This window comes from Loxodonta africana, chromosome 4, assembly GCF_030014295.1.
Source record: "Loxodonta africana isolate mLoxAfr1 chromosome 4, mLoxAfr1.hap2, whole genome shotgun sequence".
NCBI classification, from domain to species: domain Eukaryota; kingdom Metazoa; phylum Chordata; class Mammalia; order Proboscidea; family Elephantidae; genus Loxodonta; species Loxodonta africana.
The window spans coordinates 132,484,980-132,507,811 of record NC_087345.1 but is presented as its reverse complement, the minus strand read 5'-3'; the positions used below and the strand labels follow the sequence as shown (position 1 = coordinate 132,507,811).

The 22,832-nt window shown below is 39.3% G+C and overlaps 1 protein-coding gene across 7 annotated transcripts in view; it reads right to left on the bottom strand.

The window, feature by feature from the left end:
* The window catches only part of LOC100655642 (C-type lectin domain family 4 member A-like), a 59,813-nt gene extending 37,948 nt beyond the window's left edge, over positions 1-21,865 (bottom strand). For 3 of the 7 annotated variants that reach the window (XM_023549073.2, XM_064284661.1, XM_023549077.2), the window contains exons 1-3: positions 21,479-21,802; positions 19,239-19,355; positions 2,253-2,354 (exon numbers count right to left, since the gene is read on the bottom strand). In XM_023549073.2, coding sequence (XP_023404841.1) covers positions 2,253-2,354; positions 19,239-19,355; positions 21,479-21,560 — 301 coding nt within the window. In that variant the 5' untranslated portion in view covers positions 21,561-21,802. Of the gene's footprint in view, positions 1-2,252; positions 2,355-19,238; positions 19,356-21,478 lie in introns of all 7 variants that reach the window. The other 4 variants (XM_023549074.2, XM_023549075.2, XM_023549076.2 and 1 more) reach the window with 4 other exon arrangements.
* Between the last annotated feature and the right edge of the window lie 967 nt (positions 21,866-22,832).

Below are 22,832 nucleotides of genomic sequence, written 5' to 3'. Positions count from 1 at the left end.
ATAGTACTAGACTGGCAAAATCATTTAAAGTCTGACAATTCCAACTATGGTGAGAAAGCGGAACAATAAAAATCTTTTATAAAATGCTGATAGGGTGTAGACTGGTAAAGCTAGACTTGAAAAATAGTTGGTCAGTTTGTAGGAGAGTTGAATATATACATACTCTATGACTCAGCAATTCTACTCCTTGATACGTGCCCTAGAGAAAAATCACACATACATATACCTGAACACACGTACAATAATGTTTTTAGAATGTTGATTAGAGCCAAAAACTGGAAAAAAAAAAAAAAAAAAAGTCCATCAAGAGTTGTTGCTGGATGCTATGAGAGAGTAGAACTGCCCATAGGATTTTCTTGGCTGTAGTCTTAAAGGGAGCAGATGTCCAGGTCTTTCTCCCATTGAGCTGCTGTGTGGGTTCCAACTGCCAAATTTTCAGTTAGCAGCAGGGAGTTTAACCATTGTGCCACCAAGGCTCCTCCCATCAAGAGTAAATAAAAAATAGATAAATAAGTGTGATATATTCACATAAATAAATACTATACTGCAATGACTAAGTACAACTGCACAAATTTTAAAAACATAATATTGGAAGAAAAAAGCACACCACAATACATATGGAATGATCATACAATGTCAAACGCAGACATAACTACTGTATTCAGGGATGAAAATATAGGTGAGGGAACTATTTTTAAAAAATAGCAAATAACTGATTACCATAAAATCAGATTGGGGTTACCTCCCGGGGAGTAGGGAAGGTACGCTTGGGGGTTTTCTCAGACACTAGAAATGTACTATTTCCAGTGGTGGTTCTAAGGGTGTCTACTTTTTTAAGTATTTATCAAGCTGTATAATTATAATTTACACACTTTCCTGCCTGTTTATTATGCTTCACAATTAAAATATTTAAAATAATATTCATAAAAATAAAATAAAAACGAAACCCATTGTCATCAAGTCAACTCCGACTCATAGCAACCCTATAGGACAAAGTAGAACTGCCCTCATAGAATTTCCAAGGAGCGCCTGGTGGATTTGGACTGCTGACCTTTTGGTTAGCAGATGTAGCTCTTAAACACAAGGGTTTCCTTCATAAAAATAGCTTATGCCTAATACTGTAGATAGCACGTATATGAAGAGATGTACTGTATATTAATATAATACATAAATGAAGAACACACTCAGTAGCTAGCATGTAGTAAGTATTCCAAAAGTTATGACTACTGTCTTTAAGAAACAAGAAAAGTAATGCACAGAAATGAAAATTTACATGAGGATTATTATGGTATCAGAATTTATAAAAACAAAAAATGGTGGTACTTGGGAAGGTGACTACAGAACAAGCCTTTCTCTTCACACCAGCAGGCCCATAACAGGTTCCAGTATCTAAAGATTTCCCTTCTCCTTTCTCATTCTCCCTCAAATAAATGAGAAAGGAGTTTTGAGAATGTAGAAACCATAGCATCTTCTTGAACTGCTACCCACGCTGTCACTGTGTTATGAACGAAAACTTTTCCCATTTCCAAAACTCTCAACCTGCTATGAAAAAATGTCTAAAATTCCTTTAAGAATAGATAGATTCCATTTCCCCAATTAAAGGTAAGTTAAAATACAAGGTAATGATTGGTTGAAACCCATTTCAGCTACACGAACAAATATAACTATTTGCTCTTTTTTTTAAATAAATGTTTTAGCTATTAAAAAATTTAATTCACTTCCAGAAGAGAACCATCATCCTCATCATAAAACAAACCTAAATGATTAAAAACTGAAAGTTTCTCTCTCTTCCCAACATCTTCAATTCCACTTCCAAGAGGTAAAACCCCATAAAATGCATTCTTCCAGAAAAGTTTTATGCACATTCAGTATATTTTCTTAAAACATATTTGTCTTAGGTACTTGGGACATGTTATCAGGAGGGACCAGTCCCTGAAGAATGACATCATGTTTAATAAGGTAGAGGGTCATGGAAAAAGAGGAAGACCCTCAGTGAGATGGACTGACATAGTGGCTGCAACAACAGCCTCAAATATAGCAATGATTGTGAGGCAGTGTTTACAGAATGTAGGGTTGCTGTGAGTCTAAACCAACTCAACAGCACCTAACAACATATATTTTCAAACTTCTGCTTAAAATAACCATGACAGTCAACTTCTTAGGATCATTGAACTGGGAATCTTGCTGGAAATATTGATTTGGTATCCTTACACAGTAGATGGCAAATAAATTATAAGCATAATATTTTTTACCTTCCACAGTCAAATTTGTTTTCTCACATGTCAATTTTTCATGAAACACATCGTTTGAATTCTTTTTTTCTTTAGGCAGCTGATAACATCTTTGAAAGAAAACTGAAAAAAAAAAAAAAAAAAGACCATTCACTTTCCTGGTAGTAGTATGACTTTGCTCCTGGTTGTTATTTTGTTGCATTCTGTGCAGGAACAAAATCTACAAAGGCTCAAGGACTTGAGTAGAGGGATCCTGGCTGTAGAAAAAATTTCCCATCACTCCACCATCAACATAATCCTAATCTTACTGATTTCAAAACCATAGATTTTTCCAGGAATAGCTGAATGAGCATATGACAGTTTTGTTAGAATCGATCTGATCATATTTCAATACTAACTGTATGATCTAGGCAAATGCTAAGCCTGGGGTGGGAGGGAGAGGAGGTGGAGAGAAAATACAAAAACGTATATCTGAGGATGTACCCAGCATGGGTCTTTGAGGGAGACAATTCAGCTAATTTTGGGGAATTCTGGATTAGGTTAGAGAGTGGGGAATCAGGAAAGGTCCCAGCAACATTGATCAGAAGAACATTATTCTCTTCTTCTTTCCTTTCCTCTACTCCCTTCCAATAAACTCTAATCCTCAGAATACGAACATGCTCAAATCTCTCCAATTAAAAACTCAATTACCGGAGGCGGGTCCAAGATGACAGAGTAGTCAGATGCTTCTGGTGAACTCTCTTACAACAAAGACCAAAAAAAAAAAAGTGAAACAATTATATTTATGACAACCTACGAGCCCTGAACATCAAAGACAAAGTTAGAAAATGGACTGAGCAGCAGGGGGAGGGAGAGATGTTTCAGAAGCAGAGAAGAGCTGCTGGACCTGAATGTCCCGGATCCCTCAGGCACCATTCCCAGGAGTGATGAAGGTGGACTGGTGGTAGTGTTCAGCTGCAGTTTCCTCAGGGAGAAACAGCCAGCCTCATAGCCTACTTACACCTCAGGAACCAGAAAACGGTGCTCTCAGCAAAAGCTAAGTACTTGCATACAAGCCAGCTTCAGTGGCTGTTGATTTCCCTGGGCCTGAAATAGGCTCTGCTGAGTGTCCTGAGCCATTCTCCTGGCCTTGGAGAAGGAATAAATTCACAATTGGGGGAAAATATAACATGCCAGCATCACTAATGTTGGGAGCTCAGGACACAAGCTGCTTCTGTCCAGGCAGAAATGATCCTTGGACTTTGAATAACTTTCCCCACTGCATGGACCTGTGTGGGTGTATTTCATGAGAATGGAAATAAGCCCATGGTGGTAGATGGCAACTGTGTCAACTGTGCAGTGGAGAAGTGGGTGTTTGATGTTTGACAGTGCTTTGCCTATTAAACGGGGTGCTCACCTACCCACATCAGGGGCCTACGGACTGGTGGCTCCACTCAGGTCAAAAAAGCCACCTGTGACAGGAGTCCAAGGATAATTGATACCTCCCAGTCCTTACAACCAAAAGTATTGGGTGTCCATGGTCTGTCCGCAGAACCCACCCAACTGTGCACTCTAGGGAACAAGGATATGCTTTCCTCACAGACACTCGGGGGATGGTTGTCAGTCCCCTACCTTGTTCAGAGCATGATACAGGAACCTACACAAGTCACCCCTGCCCCTCTAAGACTTTAGGACAGAGCCTGTACCACACAGTTGATTATCAACCACCTGGACACCTGAGCTGAATCCATATAAGAAAAGCAAATGGACTCCTAGGCTCATATACCTGATAAAAGCTCTAGCCATCTGGTGACAGAAGGTTAGAGCTTCAAAGTTGAAAATAATCAAACTAGCTCACTCAAGCAAAATATTTGGGCAGATCAAAACAGAAAAAAGCAAGAACCTAGGATACAGTAAGCAAACATAAAAGAAACTAATGCAATAACTTATAGATGGCTTGGAGACAACAGTCAATATCAAATCAAATAAAGAAGCAGAACATGATCTCTTCAACAAGCTCTCAAAACAAAGAATAGAGGGATCTTCTGGAGGAAGTTGCCTTCCTGGAATTACCAGATGCAGAATACAAAAGATTAATATATAGAACTTTTCAAGACATCAAGAACGGGATCAGGAAGGAGATCAGGCAATGTGCAGAACAAGCCAAGGAACACATGGATAAAGCAGTTGAAGAAATTAAAAAGGCTATTCAAGAACATAATGAAAAATTTAATAATCTGCAAGAATCCATGGAGAGGGAGTAACCAAAAATTCAGAAGATTAACAATAAAATTACAGAATTAGAAAACTCAATAGAAAGTCAAAGGAGCAGAATAGAGCAAGTGGAAGGCAGAATTGCTGAGATTGAAGATAAAGCACTTTGCACCAATATATTTGAAGAAAAATCAGATAAAATAATTAAAAAAAATGAAGAAACCTTAAGAATTATGTGGGACTCTATCAACAGAAATAACCTACAAGTGATTGGAGTACCAGAACTGGGAGGGATAGCAGAAAATACAGAGAGAATTGTCAAAGATTTGTTGGCAGAAAACTTCCATGGTATTGTGAAAGATGAGAAGATATCCAAGACCCTCATCGAACCCCACATAAGGTAGATCTCAAAAGAAAGTCACCAAGACATATTATAATCAAACTTGCTAAAACCAAAGATAGAGAATTTTAAGAGCGGCTAGGGATAAACGAAAAGTCACCTACAAAGGAGAGTCAATAAGAATAAGCTCAGACAACTCAGCAGAAACGATGCAGGCAAAAAGGCAATGGGATGACTTATATAAAGCACTGAAGGAAAACAATTGCCAGCCAAGAATCATATATCCAGCAAAACTGTCTCTCAAATATGAAGGTCAAATTAGGACTTTTCCAGATAAACAAAAATTTTAGGGAATTCGTAAAAACCAAACCAAAACTACAAGAAATACTAAAGCGAGTTCTTTGATTACAAAATCCATAATATCAGATCTCAACCCAAGACCAGAACACTGGACAGAGCAATCAGATGTCAACCCAGATAGGGAAATCATAAAAATAAATCAAGATTAAAAAATGCTCAAAACAGGGAAACAGCAGTGTTATTATGTAAAAGAAGACAACATTAAAACAATAAAGAGAGACTAAGAAATATAGTCATAGATCTTTCATATGGAGAAGAAGACAAAGTGTTATAAAGAAAGAAAACCTAGGCTTAAACTTAAAAAAAAGGGGTAAATATTAAGGTAGCCACAAAGGAGACTAACAATACTACTCATCAAAATAAAACACAAGAAAAAAAATAGAAAATGAGCAGAAACAAAACCAACAACAACACATAAGAGGAAAAGGCAATACATAAAGTTAAACTACTCAGCATAAAAAATTAACTGGGAAAAAGAAACTGTCAACAACACACAAAAAAGATATCAAAATGACAGCACTAAACTCATACCTATCCATGATTACGCTGAATGCAAATGGACAAAATGCATTAATAACGAGACAGAGAGTAGCAGAATGGATAAAAAAGACACAATCCATCTATATGCTGCCTACAAAAGACACACATTAGACTTAGAGACACAAAGAAACTAAAACTCAAAGAGTGGAAAAAATATATATATCAAGCAAAGAACAATCAAAAACAGCAGGAATGGCAATATTACTTTCTGACAAAACAGACTTTTAAAGTTAAATCTACCGCAAAGGGTTAGGAAGGACCCAATATAATGATCCAAGGGACAATATACCGGGAGGACAGAGCCATATTAAATATTTATGCACCTAATGACAGGACTGCAAGATACGTAAAATAAGCTCCATCAGTACTGGAAAGTGAGATAGCTCCACAATTATAGTACGGGAATTCAACACACCACTTTAGCTGAAGGACAGAACATCCAGAAAGAAGGTCAATAAGAACACTGAAGATCTAAATGCAACAGTCAACCAACGTGAGCTCATAAACATATATAGAACACTCCACCCAATAGCAGCCAAGTATACTTCTTTTCTAGTGCATATGGAATGCTTTCTAGAATAGAACACATATTAGGTCAGAAAGGAAACCTTAGCAGAATCTAAAACATCAAAATATTACGAAGCATCTTCTCTGACCATAAGGTATTCAAAGTAGAAACCAATAACAGAAAAAGCAGGGAAAGAAATCAATACACTGCTCAAAAATGACTGCATTTTACAAGATGTTAAGGATAGAATAAAGAAATTCATAGAATCCAATGAGAATGAAAACACTTCCTATCAGAACCTTTGGGACACAGAGAAAGCAGTGCTCAGAGGTCAATTTATGTCAATAAATGCACACATCCAAAAAGAAGAAAGGACCAAAATCAAAGAATTATCCCTACAACTTGAATAAATAGAAAGAGAGCAACAAATGAAACCTTGAGGCACCAGAAGAAAGCAAATAATAAAAATTAGAGTAGAATTAAATGGAACAGAGAACAGAAAAATAATTGAAAATTTTAAGAACAGAAGCTGGTGCTTTGAAAAAATTAACAAAATTGGCCAAACTGACAAAAGAAAAACAGGAGAGGAGGCAAATAACCTGAGTAAGAAATGAGATGGGCGATATCACAACCCAGACTCTACTGAAGTTAAAAAAGTCGTATCAGATTACTAGGAAAAATTGTGCTGTAACAAACTGGAAAACCTAGAAGAAATGGATGAATTTCTAGAAACACAGTACCTACCTAAACTAACACAGAGGTAGAACAGCTAAATAAATCCATAATAAAAGAAGAGATAGAAAAGCTAATTAAAAATCTCCCAACAAAAAAGCCCTGGCCCAGACAGCTTCACTGCAGAGTTCTACCAAACTTTCAGAGAAGAGTTAACACCACTATTACTAAAGGTATTTCAGAGCATAGAAAAGGATGGAATACTACCAAACTAATTCTATGAAGCCACCATATCCCTGATACCAAAACCAGGTAAAGACACCACACAAAAAAGAAAATTACAGACCTCTATCCCTCATGAACTTATATGCAAAAATCCTCAACAAAATTCTAGCCAATAGAATTCAACAACATATCAAAAATATAATTCACCATGACCAAGTGGGATTCATACCAGGTATGCAGGGATGGTTCAACATTAGAAAAACAATTAATGTAATCCATCATATAAATAAAACATAAGACAAGAACCACAAGATCTTATCAATTGATGCAGTAAAGGCATTTGACAAAGTTCAACACACATTCATGATAAAAACTCTCAGCAAAACAGGAATAGAAGGAAAATTCCCCGACATAATGAAGTGCACTTATACAAAACCAACAGCCAACATCATTCTAAATGGAGAGAGCCTGAAATCATTCCCCTTGAGATCAGGAACCAGACAAGGATGCTCTTTATCACCACTATTATTCAACATTGTGCTGGAGGTCATAACCAGAGCAATTAGGCTAGATAAAGAAATAAAGGGCATCCGGATTGGCAAGGAAGAAGTAAAAATATCACCATTTGAAGATGACATGATCTTATACACAGAAAACCCTAAAGAATCCTGAAGAAAACTACTGAAACTAATAGGAGAGTTCAACAGAGTATCAAGACACAAGACAAACATACAAAAATGAGTTAAATTCCTCTAAACCAACAAAGAGAACATCGAAGAAGAAATCACCCAATCAATATCATTTACGGTACCCACCAAGAAGATAAAATACTCAGGAATAAATCTTACAAGAGACATGAAAGACCTATACAAAGACAACTACAAGACATTACTGCAAGAAACCAAAGGAAACGTAAATAAGAGGAAAAATATACCTTGCTCATGGACAGGAAGACTCAACATTGTAAAAATGTCTATTCTACCAAAAGTGATCTATACAAACAATGCAATTCCTATGCAAATTCCAGCACATTTCTTAAGGGGATAGAGAAACAAATCACAAATTTCATATGGAAGGGAAATAGGCCCCAATAATTAATGCGTTACTGAAAAAGAAGAACTAAGTGGGAGGCCTCACTCTACCTGATTTTAGAAACTACACACCACCACAGTAGTCAAAACAGCCTGGTACTGGTACAGTGACAGACACACAGACCAATGGGACAGAATTGAGAATCCGGACATAAACCCATCCACATATGAGCAGCTGATATTTGACAAAGGCCCAAAATCAGTTAAAAGGCTAAAAGACCATCTTTTTTAACAAATGGTGCTTGCATAACTGTATATTCATCTGCATAAAAATAAACAAGATCCATATCTCACACCACACACAAAAAATAAAACTCAAAATGAAGACCTAAACATAAAATCTAAAACGACAAAGATCATGGAAGAAAAAATAGGGACAATGTCAGGAGCCCTAACACGTGGCTTAAACAGTATATAAAACGTTACTAACAATGCAGAGGAGAAACTAGATAACTGGGAGTTCCTAAAAATCAAACACCTATGCTCAGCCGAAGACTTAACAAAAAGAGTAAAAAGATTACCTACAGACTGGGAAAAAATTATTAGTTATGACATTTCTGATTAGTGTCTTATCTCTAAAATCTACATGATTCTGCAAAAACTCAAATACAAAATGAAAATAATCCAATTAAAAATGGGCAAAGGATATGAATAGGCACTTCACTAAAGAAGACATTCAGGTAGCTAACAGATACATGAGGAAATGCTCACAATCAATTAGCCATTAGAGAAAGGCAAATCAAAACTACAATGAGATTCCATCTCACTCCAACAAGGCTGGCATTAAACCAAAAAACACAAAATAATCAATGTTGGAGAGGTTGTGGACAGACTGGAACACTTACACACTGCTGGTGGGAATGCAAAATGGTACGACCACTTCGGAAATTGATTTGGTGCTTCCTTAAAAACATAGAAATAGAACTACCATACGATCCTGCAATCCCACTCCTTGGAATATATCCTAGAGAAGTAAGGGCCTTTACACGAACAGATATATGCACACCCATGTTCATTGCAGCACTGTTTACAATAGCAAAAAGATGGAAGCAACCAAGGTGCCCATCAACAGATGAATGGATAAATAAATTATGGTATATTCACACGATGGAATACTACACATCGATAAAGAACAGTGAGGAATCTCTGAAACATTTCATAACATGGAGGAACTTGGAAGGCATTATGCTAAGTGAAATTAGTCAGTTGCAAAAGGACAAAGATTGTATAAGACCACTATTATAAGATCTTGGGAAATAGTTTAAACTGAGAACAAAACATTCTTTTGTGGTTATGAGAGGGGGGAGGGAGGGAGGGTGGGAGAGGGGTATTCACTAATTAGATAGTAGATAAGAACTATTTTAGGTGATGAGAAAGACAACACACAGGACAGGCGAGATCAGCACAACTGGACTAAACCAAAAGGAAAAAGTTTCCAGAATAAACTGAATCCTTCGAAGGCCGGTGTAGCAGGGGCAGGGGTTTAGAAACCATGGCTTCAGGAGACAACTAAGTCAATTGGCATAATAAAATCTACTAACAAAACATTCTGCATCCCACTTTGGAGAGAGGCGTCTGGGGTCTTAAATGCTAGCAAGCGGCCATCTAAGATGCATTAATGAGTCTCAACCCACCTGGATCAAAGGAGAATGAAAAACACCAAGGACACAGGGTAATTACGAGCCGAAGAGACAAAAAGGGCCACATAAACCAGAAACTACATCAGCCTGAGACCAGAAGAAATAGATGGTGCCCAGCCACAACTGATGACTGCCGTGACAGGGAACACAACTGAGAACCCCTGAGGGATCAGTAGAGGAGTGGGATGCAGACCCCAAATTTTCATAAAAACACCAGACTTAATGGTCTGACTGAGGCTAGAAGGACCCTGGTGGTCAAGGCTCACAGACCTTCTGTTCGCCCAGGACAGGAACCATTTCCAAAGCCAACTCTTTAGACAGGGATTGGGCTGGACAATGGGTTGGAGAGGGATGCTGGTGAGGAGTGAGCTTCTTGGATCAGGTGGACACTTGAGGCTATGTTGGCATCTCCCCCCTGGAGGGGAGATGAGAGGGTAGACGGAGTTAGAAGCTAGTGAAATGGACAAGAAAATAGAAAGTAGAGGGAGGGAGTGGGCTGTCTCATCAGGGGGAGAGAAATTGGGAGTATGTAGCAAGGTATATGTAAGTTTTTGTGTGAGAGACTGACTTGATTTGTAAACTTTCACTTAAAGCACAATAAAAATTAAAAAAAAAAAAAGGCCTGGACTGGACTATCAAAAAAAAAAAGAAAAGAAACAAGGCCCATACCTCATACCATGTGCAAAAATGAACTCAAAATGGATCAAAGACCTAAATATAAAATTTAAAACGATAAAGATGATGGAAGAAAAAAATAGGGACAATGCTAGGAGCCTGAATACATGGCATAAACAGTATTCAAAAACATTACTAGCAACGCAGAAGAGAAACAAGATAACCGGGAGCTCCTAAAAATCAAACACCTATGCTCAGCCAAAGACTCCACCAAAAGAGTAAAAAGATTACCTACAGACTGGGAAAAAATTTTTAGCTATGACATTTCCAATCAGCGTCTGATCTCTAAGATCTACATGATACTGCAAAGACTCAGCTACAAAAAAAGCAAATAACCCAATTAAAAAGTGGGCAAAGGATATGAACAGACACTTCACTAAAGAAGACATTCAGGTAGCTCACAGATACATGAGGAAATGCTCGTGATCATTAGCCATTAGAGAAATGCAAATCAAAACTACAATGAGATTCCATCTCACTCCAACAAGGCTGGCATTAATCCAAAGAACACAAAATAAATGTTGGAGAGGTTGTGGACACACTGGAACACTTATAGACTCCTAGTGGGAATGTAAAATGGTACAACCACTTTGGAAATCGATTTGGCCCTTCCTTAAAAAAGTAGAAATAGAACTACCATACGATCCTGCAATCCCACTCCTTGGAATATATCCTAGAGAAATAGGAGCCTTTACGCAAACAGATATATGCACGCCCATGTTCATTGCAGCACTGTTTACAATAGCAAAAAGATGGAAGCAACCAAGGTGCCCATCAAAGGATGAATGGATAAATAAATTATGGTATATTCACACAATGGAATATTATGCATCAGTAAAGAACAATGATGAATCTGTGAAACATTTCATAACATGGAGGAATCTAGAAGGCATTATGCTGAGTGAAATTAGTCAGCTGCAGCTGCAAAAGGACCAATATTGTATAAGGATGGCTATTATAAGAACCCAAGAAACAGTTTAAACAGAGAATAAAGTATTCTTTGATGGTTACAAGTCGGGGGAGGGAGGCAGGGACAGAGAGGGGTTTTTGCTAATTAGATAGTAGATAAGAACCATTTTAGGTGAAGGGAAAGACAGCACACAAGACAGAAGAGGTCAGTACAACTGGACTAAACCAAAAGGGAAAAAGTTTCCTAAATAAACTGAACGTTTCGAAGGCCAGTGTAGCAGAGGCGAGGGTTTGGGGACCATGGTTTCAGGGGACAGCTAAGTCAATTGGCTAATAAAGTCTATTAAGAAAACATTCTCCATCCCACTTTGAAGAGTGGCGTCTGGGGTCTTAAACACTAGCAAGAGGCCATCTAAGATGCATCAATTGGTCTTAATCCACCTCTATCAAAGGAGAATGAAGAACACCAAAGACACAAGGTAATTACAAGCCCAAGAGGCAGAAAGGGCCACATAAAGCAGAGACTACATTAGCCTGAGACCAGAAGAACTAGATGGTACCCGGCTACAACTGATGACTGCCCTGACAGGGAACACAACAGAGAACCCTTGAGGGAGCAGAAGAGCAGTGGGATACAGACCCCAAATTCTCATAAAAAGACCAGACTTAATGGTCTGACTGAGACTAGAAGGACCCCAGAGGTCATGGTCCCCAGACCATCTGTTAGCCCAACACAGAAGCCATTCCCAAAGTCAACTCTTCAGATGGGGATTTGACTCTACAAGACAGACAATGATACTGGTGAAGAATGAGCTTTTTGGATCAAGTAGACACATGAGACTATGTTGGCTTCTCCTGTCTGAAGGGGAGATGAGAGGGTAGAGGGGGTCAGGAGCTGGCCGAATGGACATGAAAAGAGAGAGTGGAGGAAAGGAGTGTGCTGTCTCATTAGGGGTAGAGCAATTAGGAGTATATAGCAAGGTGTTTATAAATTTTTGTATGAGAGTCCAACTTGATTTGTAAACTTTCACTGAAAACACAATAAAAAAAATTTAAAAATAATTTTTATTGTGCTTTAAGTGAAAGTTTACAAATCAAGTCAGTTTCTCACATATAAACTCATATAAACCTTACTACATACTCCCATTTACTCTCCCCCTAATGAGACAGCCTGCTCCCTCCTTCCAGTCTCTCTTTTCATGACCATTTTGCCAGCTTCTAACTCCCTCTACCCTCCCATCTTCCCTCCCGACAGGAGATGCCAATATAGCCTCAAGTGTGCAACTGATGCAAGTAGTTCACTCCTCACCAGCATCCCTCTCCAACCCATTGTCCAGTCTAATCCATGTCTGAAGAGTTGGCTTCAGGAATGGCTCCTGTCCTGGGCCAACAGAAGGCCTGGGGGCCATGACCACCAGGGTCCTTCTAGTCTCAGTCAGACCATTAAGTCTGGTCTTATGAGAATTTGGGGTCTGCATCCCACTGCTCTCCTGCTGCCTCAGGGATTCTCTGTTGTGTTCCCTGTCAGGGCAGTCATCAGTTGTGGCCGGGCACCATCTAATTCTTCTGGTCTCAGGCTGATGTAGTCTCTGGTTCATGTAGCCCTTTCTGTCTCTTCGGCTCGTAATTACCTTGTGTCCTTGGTGTTCTTCATTCTCCTTTGATCCAGGTGGGTTGAGGCTCATTAATGCATCTTAGATGGCCGCTTGCTAGCATTGAAGACCCCAGACTCCACACTTCAAAGTGGAATGCAGAAAGTTTTCTTAATAGATTTTATTTAAAAAAAAAAAAAGTTTAAACAGAGAAGAAAATATTCTTTGATGGTTACGAGATGGGGGAGGGAGGGAGAGTGGTAGAGGGGTATTCACTAATTAGATAGTAGATAAGAACCATTTTAGGTGAAAGGAAAGAGAACACACAATACAGGAGAGGTCAACACAACTGGACTAAACCAAAAGCAGTTTCCTGAATAAACTGAATACTTCGAAGGCCAGCATAGTAAGCGCGGGGGTTTTGGGATCATGGTTTCAGGGGACAGCTAAGTCAATTGGCATAATAAAATCTATTAAGAAAACATTCTGCATCCCACTTTGGAGAGTGGAATCTGCAGTCTTAAATGCTAGCAAGCGGCCATTTAAGGTGTGTCAATTGGTCTCAGCCCACCTGGAGCAAAGGAGAATGAAGAACACCAAAGATACAAGGTAATTATGAGCCCAAGAGACAGAAAGGGCCACATGAACCAGAGACCTACATCATCCTGAGTCCAGAAGAACTAGATGGTGCTTGGCTACAACCAATGACTGCCCTGACAGGGAACACAACAGAGAACCCCTGAGGCAGCAGGAGAGCAGTGGGATGCAGACCTCAAATTCTCGTAAAAAGACCAAACTTAATGGTCTGACTGAGACTAGAATGACCCCAGAGGTCATGGTCCCCAGGCCTTCTGTTAGCCCAATACAGGAGCCATTCCCAACGTGAACTCTTCAGACAGGGATTGGACTGGACTATGGGATAGAAGATGACAACTGGTGAGGAGTGAGCTTCTTGGATCAAGTAGACACATGAGACTATGTGGGCAGCTCCTGTCTAGAGGAGAGATGAAAGGGCAGAGGGGGTCAGAAGCTGGCCGAATGGACACGAAAAGAGAGAGTGGAGGGAAGTAGTGTGCTGTTTCATTAGGGGGAGAGCAACTAGGAGTATATAGCAAGGTGTATATAAATTTTTGTCTGAGAGACTGACTTGATTTGTAAACTTTCAGTTAAAGTACAATAAAAATTAAAAAAAAACAAAACTCATTTACCTCACCTTCTGGAAACTGACTTTTCTCTCTTCCATTCCTCCTTACTTTCCATTTGCTTCTTGACCCAACACATCCTGACTTCTGCTTCCACCATTCCACTAAAATTGCCCTCGTAATGGGTTATCAGTTACCCCTTAGAGCATGTATACTAAGGCCACTTACTAGTCTTCTTCATACTTGACCTCCCTGAACACTGGATCACAGTTTTCTTCTTATCTCTTGGGGCACTATTCTTTCTTGATTTTCCTTTATCGCTCTTGCTGCTGCTTCTTACACTCTTTCAAAAGCTCATCTTCCTCCATTCACCTCTTTTAAAATGTAGCATTCCCCAGAGCTCCATCCTTATCCCTCTTTTCATATTAAATCCTCTCCTTGAATGATGTCATATATTCCTATTGCTTCAACTGCTACCTACATATAAATGGCCTCCAAAGCTCAGACCTCTCTCCTGAAATTCAGACAAATATGTCTCCCACTAGGTATGTCCATTTGAGATTCCCACGGTCATATGAAACTCAACATGCCCTAAACTTAAATCACTATTTTCCAACCCAAACCTGCTATTCATCCTATACTGTGTGTCTCTGAATAACTTCATGATTTCTGTGTTGATCAAGGCAGAAGCTTAGAATCAGTCATACTTTACTCCTCTGGGACTTTATTCTCCAAATCTAAATGCCTGTCAAGCCTCTACCTCCTTGATTCTTCCTCCCCACTATCATCTTCTCCCCCTCTCCCCCCTGCCACCACCACTTAGATCTTCTTTTTCCTCACTATTATTAGCCTTTGGTCAAACTCTCACTATTTCTCAATTGGATTAACGAATTAGCCCTATAAATGCTCTCTTTGCCTCCAATTTTATCCATATATTCATTTTCTTCTGCCAAAAGCATATTTCTAAAAGTCACGTTTGATTGTATCACTTCCCTGTTTAAGGTTCTTCAATGGCTCTACGTGATTGTGGCACATTGCAAAAATCACCACAATTCTCCATCCTTCCCTGTAGTCACATCACTTTGAAATGTGATTTGTCAGCTTGTCCCATCAATTGCAGGGTTCATTTCTTTACCAGTTGAATCCTGCTGGCCTTATGACTTCCTTCGGCCAATAGAATGTGGTGGAAGTAGCAATGTGCCAGTTCCAAACCTAAATTTCAAGAGGCTTTGTTTACTCCTACTCTCATTCTTGGGAGCCTGAAAGTTGCTATGTGAAGGAGCCCAGGCTAGCCTGATGAATAATTGCTCTGTTATTCCAGCCAACTTCTAGCCAATCCTCAGAAGCTGAGTTGCCTAGGTGACTGGCACCTGCCTACATATGCATGAGTGAGCTCGGCAGGGACCAGAAGAGCCTCCCAGCTGAGCCCAGTCCTAATTGCCAACCCACAGAATCATGAGTTAAATAAAGAGTTGTTGTTTTAATCCACTAAGGTTTAGATTGGTTCATTAAGCACCAAAAGATATTGATATAATGCCTTCAAGAAACAAATACAGACTCCTTAGAATGGTACACAGCACTCTTCATGCTCTGAGCCCTGCTTATTTCTCCCATCTACAACTTCATCTCTCACAGTTCCTCACTTAATACCATACATTCCTTCTATACATATACATATTCCCCAATTTTTACTATGCTCTTTCTTATCTCTGTGTACACACAGCTTCTTTCATAATGTACTTTTCATTCCCTTCTTAACTAAGCCCAGATGTCAACTCCATCGGGAAGCCTAACCCAGCCTCCTGTAATTACTTCCAGTAAACATTTACAGCACAACATTATAACCACTGGTTCATTTGACTACATCTAGCACCATTCTCTGCAGTTCTTGGGACCCTGGGCTGTGGCTCTGGCTGGCCTCTCTGACTGACATAGTGCCTGACATACAGTAGCTACCCATCACTGCTTATTTAATGAACAAATGAATGAATAAAATCTACCCAAATATACATTGGCTGTTATATCTTTAAAAAACTTGTTAAACAGCCAAAGATATGCAGAAATTCATCTATTTGCTAAGTTGGCTTTTAGAAGTCACATAGTCTTGAGCAGGACAAAAATAAATAGGCAGAAAATGCAATGGGGAACTCTCCCTGATATGTTTCCTCTTGTCCACTTACTCATCCCAAAATACAAGTTTTTCCTACTATATAGCTATGGTAGTCAAAACAGCACAGTGCTGGTTCAATGATAGACACATTGACCAATGGAACAGAATTGAGAACCCAGATGTAAATCCATCCACCTATGGTCACCTGATCTTCAACAAGGGCCCAAATTCCATCAAATGGGGGAAAAGACAGTCTTTTTAACAAACGGTACTGGCAAAACTGGATGTCCATTTGCAAAAAAATGAAATAGGACCCATACGTCACACCATACACAAAAACTAACTCAAAATGGATCAAAGACCTAAATATAAAGGCAAAAACTATGAAGTTCATAGAAGAAAAATAGGATCCATGCTAGAGGCCCTAATACACAGCATTCATGGGATACAAACCACAACCAACAACACGTAAGTTCCAGATGATAAGCTAGATAACTGTGATCTTCTAAAAACTAAACACTTACACCATCATTAAAGACTTTGCCAAAAGAGTAAAACAAGAACCTACAGACTGGGAAAAAAATTTTGGCTATTACAAATCAGACAAAGGTCTAATCTCTAAAATCTATATGAAAATCCAACACCTCTACAACAAAGAGACAAATAATCTAATTAAAAAATGGGCAAAGGAAATGAACAGACACTTCACCAAAGAAGACATTCCAAAGGCTGACAGACACATGAGGAAATGCCCACGATCACTAGCCTTTAGAGAAATGCGAATGAAAGCTGCAATTAGACGCCATCTTACCCCGGCATTACTAGCACAAATCAATAAAACAGGAAATAGCAAATGTTGGAGAGGCTGTGGGGAGATCAGAACTCTTATGCACTACTGGTGGGAATGCAAAATGATACAACCATTTTTGGAAAACGATATGCCACTTTCTTAGAAAGCTAGAAATAGAAATACCATATGATCCAGCAATCCCACTCCTAGGAATATATCCTAGAGAAATAAGAGTCATCACATGAATAGGCATATGCATACCCATGTTCATTGCAGCATTGTTCACAATAGCAAAAAGATGGAAACAACCTAGTTGCCCATCAACAGATGAATGGATAAGCTATGGTACATACACACAATGGAGTATTACTCAAAGATAAAGAACAACGATGAATCTGTGAAGCATCTCATAACGTGGATGAATCTGGAGGGCATTTTGCTTAGTGAAATAGGTCAGGAACAAAAGGACAAATATTGTAAGAGACCACTTCTGTAAAAACTCATGAAAAGGTTTGCATACAAAAAGAAACAATCTTTGATGGTTATGGGGGGGGAGGGGTGGGGATGGAAAAACACTTAATAGACAATAGATAAGTGGGAACTTTGGTAAAGGGTAAGACAGTACACAATACTGGGGAAGGCAGCACGACCTGTACAACACAAGGTCATGGAAACTCCATAGACACATCCAAACTCCCTGAGGGATCAAATTGCTCGCCTGAGGGCTGTAGGGACCATGGTCTTGGGGAACATCTAGCTCAATTGGCATAACATAGTTTATAAAGAAAATGTTCTATGTTCTGCTTTGGTGAGTAGCGTCTGAGGTCTTAAAAGCCTGTGAGCAGCCATCTAGGATACTCCACTGATCTCATCACTTCGGGAGCAAGGAAGAATGAAGAAAACTTAAGATACAAGGGAAAGATTACTCAAAAGGACTAAGGGACCAAATGTACCACAGCCTCTACCAGACTGAGTCCAGTAAAACTAGATGGCGCCTGGCTACCACTGCTGACTACTCTGACAGGGGTCACAATAGAGGGTCCTGGACAGAGCTGGAGAAAAATGTAGAACAAAATTCTAACTCAAAAAGAAAGACCAGATGTGCTGGCCTGACAGAGACCAGAGAAACCCTGAGAGTATGCCCCCCAGACACCCTTTCAGCTCAGTAATGAGGTCACTCCTGAGATTTACCCTTCAGCCAAAGATTGAACAGGCCCATGAAACAAAACAAGACTAAAGGGGCACACCAGCCCTGGGTCAACAACAGAACAGGAAAGCTGGTAATAGGGAACCCAGGGTTGAGAAGGGAGAATATGGACATGTCACGGTGTTGTTAACCAATGTCACAGAACAAAGTGTGTACTAACTGTCTGATGAGAAACTAGTTTGTTCTGTAAATCTTCATCTAAGGTATAATTTAAAAAAGGAAAGAATAACCAAAATATAAGCTTTTGTGCACTCAAATAGGCTTGGCCTCAAAAGTGCTGCTAAGGAAATATTTATTCTCACATAATCTATAGGCAGTATGCCTGAAGTAGAGCTAGTGCCCAGAGATTTTCCTCTGCAAAACACAGAGACACACCTATACATATTTTTTTTCAATTTCTTTAATGGAGTGGAATCCATTATTTTTAAGGAGAGTAACTACAAACAAAGACCAAAATTCCCAATAAAACCAAACCAAAGCCATTACTGTAGAGTCAATTTCGACTCATAGCGACCCTATAGGACAGGGTGGAACTGCCCCATAGGGTTTCCAAGGCTGTAATCTTTATAGAAGCAGATTGCCACATCTTTCTCCTGTTGAACAGCTCTTGTGTTCAAACCTTTAGCCTTTCAGTTATCAGCCAATCATTTTAACCACTGCACCACCTGGCCTCCTTAAAATTCCTGATAGACTCCCGCTAATTATGTCTCCCCCAGAGAAAATTTCTCCACATTTTTGGATAAAAAACCAAATCAAACCCGTTGCTGTCAAGTCAGGTACAACGTATAGCGACCCTGTAGGACAGAGTAGAGCTGCCCCATAGAGTTTCCAAGGAGCAGCTGGTGGATTCAAACTGCTGACTTTTTTTTGTCATTGTTAGCAGCTGTGCTCTTAAGCAATGCACCACCAGGGCTCCATTTCTGGATACGCACATTGTTAAATGTCAGTATCTAATACACACCTTCTGTTCGTGTAAGGCAGACATTCCTTACTGATTCAGGTGGCATACTTACTGATAAAAGCAATAAAGGATGAGATTGCCAATAGCAGCAGAAATATCAGCAATGAGGCAAGAAGCTGCTTGGGAAAACCAGGGTTACTTTGCTGAGGGCTGGTCTTCTCTTTGGGAGCTGAAAGAGAAACCAATTAGATTCATCAGTTATAAATTCCGCCCTTGCTTCCTCTTCTTCCTTTTCTTGGATGACACACAATTACCAACTGTATGACATTTGAAATCATAATAGGAATAGAAAAAGGAATGTGAAAGAAATAATAATGTTCATTGTAGAAGTTTTAGAAAATGCATAAAAGCCAAATTCCTGCCATTGAGAGATCACTATTACTAACATTTTGCTCTCTATCCTTCCAACAATTTTTAAAGTGTATGTACATACATGCACATTTTCCCACATGATTGACACAAAATAAATACTGATTTCTAGTCCACTATTTTCCTTTACACTATACCATGAACATTTTTTGTACCACCACATTTTTTTCTTTAACATTATTGCTATCACGTGATATTTTACTATAGCTTTAAATAACTCTCTCAATTGTTTCCATCTTCAACTACCTTAAATAATGTTAATGTCGTTGTTGGTTACTGTAGAGCCTATTCCAACTCATGGCGACCCCATGCGTGCAGAGTAGAACTGCTCCACAGGGTTTTCAAGGCCGTGACCCTTCAGAAACAGATCTCCAGGCTTGTCTTTCCAAGGTGCCTCCTGGTGGGTTCAAACTGACAACATTTTGGCTAGTAGCCAAGTGCTTAACCGTTTATACCACCCAGGGACTCTGAGTAATGGCTATGGAAGATAAATTTGTATTATCATCCCTGGTCATTTCCTTAGGATAAGGTCAGTTCATTTCAGTTTCCTCTTCATAATTAAGAATTACTTTCTGAAAATTATATTGTCAAGTGCAGGGAGAAAAATGCCCTCAGTATTATATAATATGATCTCATATTTAGAAAAAAATACACATAACCATTTATATATATTTATATTTGGAAGGATATACACTAAAAAGTAAATTATACTTATCTCTGGATAGTAAGATTAAGCATAATTTAAATTTTTGTATACTTCTAGTTGATAATTTTTTCTATAATGAACATTATTGTATAATAAAGAATGAACTGGTAGAAGAACAAATCTGTTTTGGGAGAAGTACAGCCAGAATGCTTCTTAGAGTTGAGGATGGTGAGGCTACCTGCCACGTACTTTGGACATGTTATGTTATGAAGACGGACCCATCCCTGGAGAAGGACATCGTTCTTGGTAAAGTAAAAATGAGGAAGACCCTCAATGAGATGGATTGACACAGTGGCTGCAACAATGGGCTCAAACATAGCAATGATTGTGAGGATTGCACTGGCCTGGGCGGTGTTTCCTTCTGTTGTACGTAGCGTAACCAGCTCAACGGCACCTAACAGTAACACCATTATAAATGATATAAAGTTTTTAAAAGGAAAAGAGAGTCTCCCTTCATGCTTGTCCATATCTCTGGAGAGATATTTTCAAAAAGCCTAAGCAATCCTGACCCCCTGCTATAGCTCCATAGTCTACATATATTTTCTTAAATTTCTTTTGCTCTATAGCAAAGATACCAGACAGGCCACCCAAATTACCTTTTATCAACTCCCTATTGTTTTTTTTAGCCTAACTAAGTCTATCTTGGGATACAATTTGCCATAGATTTTCTGATTTTAGAAAATTTTCTCTGTAGATTTAAGGCATTTACTTTCTTTGACAGACTTTCTAGTCTTTCATCTATAATGTTCTTTTGTTCCACTTCAGCTCAGAACTAAAAAATACACCCTCAACACTCTCCACCCAAAGTGCGCTAATACATCAATAATCCCTGTGTCTGGCCTGCACATGATTCATGAGCTGGACCTAATCCTCAGATCCCAGCCCCACTGAACCTCAGAAGACACAGGAGAACTTCTCAGAATCATTAGTGCTTTCATTACCGAGGGACTGTAGTTGATTTCTGACACCTTAGTTTTCTCGTAGTCACCAGAGTTAAGGCTAAAGACAGGATCATCATATGTTTTCTTCCCCATCACTTAACTATACAACCCTTTAACACCTATCTACAGGCAACTCAGTCTTATAGGAATCCTCAGTGTTTTCAGTCACGGCTACTCACAGAGCCAGCCACTAACACCACCTATGTCTCATATATAATGTCTTGTCTTCATTCTTCATCTCATCACCAACTCTGACCACCAGAAAATGTTTCTTACCTGCAGAAGGCTCTGAGCTGGCACTTGAGGTGTTGGATTCATTTTTGAACCTCACTTCTGCATACGTGACCTCTGAAGCCATATTGAGAAGAGGTCTTCTGCTTTCTTCAGAAAATTTGTTTCATCCTTTCCTTAAAATATCTTAAAAAAGAGAACAAACATGGGGCTAAATAGTGATATTTTCTATCACTCAACTACAAGAGAGCAGAGATCCCAAATGAGCAAGTACCCCAGGGAAGTATCTCATGAAAACTAAAAACCTCAAAGTGACCACTCTGTCCACAGACAGCCGTCCAATCCCCAGGAGCAGCACAGTGAGAAAAACAGCCTTTAAACAAACCCTAGCATATGTAATAAGTGGAAACCCAAAGGGTGGGGAAAGAAATAGGAAGGAAAGGAAAAGAGGAACAAGTGGTTAGAGAATGTATGCTGATGACTGTGTTCTCTGAACTCACCAGGAAGAATGAAATCCAGATAATTATGTTAGCATGTGGGTGCGTGTGGATTCGAACAGCCCACTGGAGGCACAGTGGTTAAGCTCTCAGCTGCTAATCCAAAGGTTGGCAGGTCGAACCCACCCAACTGCTCCATAGGAGAAAAGACCTGGTGATCTGCTCTCGTAAAGATTACAGCCTATGAAACCCTACAGAACAGCTCTACTCTGTCATATAGTGTCACTATGAGTCAGAATCAACTCAAGGGCTCACAACAACAGCACCATCAATATCACCCAATATATTTCCCCAAGCCTGACTTTTGCAGTCTGAAGTCATACTCCAGGGCAGAGGGGACGTCCAACAAGAAGATCACTAATAGCAGCTGACTTCCGAAGTCCACCAGAAAAGTATTGATAGTGGACATGGTTGCAGAGGAAACTGGATATTCAAAACATCCCAACATGGGCCACAGTGGACATGAGCACTCTATGTTGAAATCCTCATGATCCCCTTCCAGTGAGAGTTACAGACATACCTACTGAAACTCAAAAAACTTTTTTTGCCATTTTTTTTTTACTTTGGAACAAAACAAACTTAGAAAATTTACAAGTACAAAACTTCTTTTTCCTGAGCCATTTGAGAGAAAGTTGCTGATCTGATGCCCCATCACTCCCAAATACTTTAGTGTGTATTTCCTACACACAAGGATAGTCTCCTGAATAACCACAATATAATAATCAAAATCAAGAAATTAACACTGTACTTTAAACAAGTTGTTATGAGTTGATTCCAACTCATGGAGACCCCATGTGTGTCAGAGCAGAATTGTGCTCCACGGGGTTTTCAGTGACTAATTTTTCAGAAGTAGATTGCCAGGCCTTTCTTCCAGGGCACCTCTGAATGGGTTCTAAGTGCCA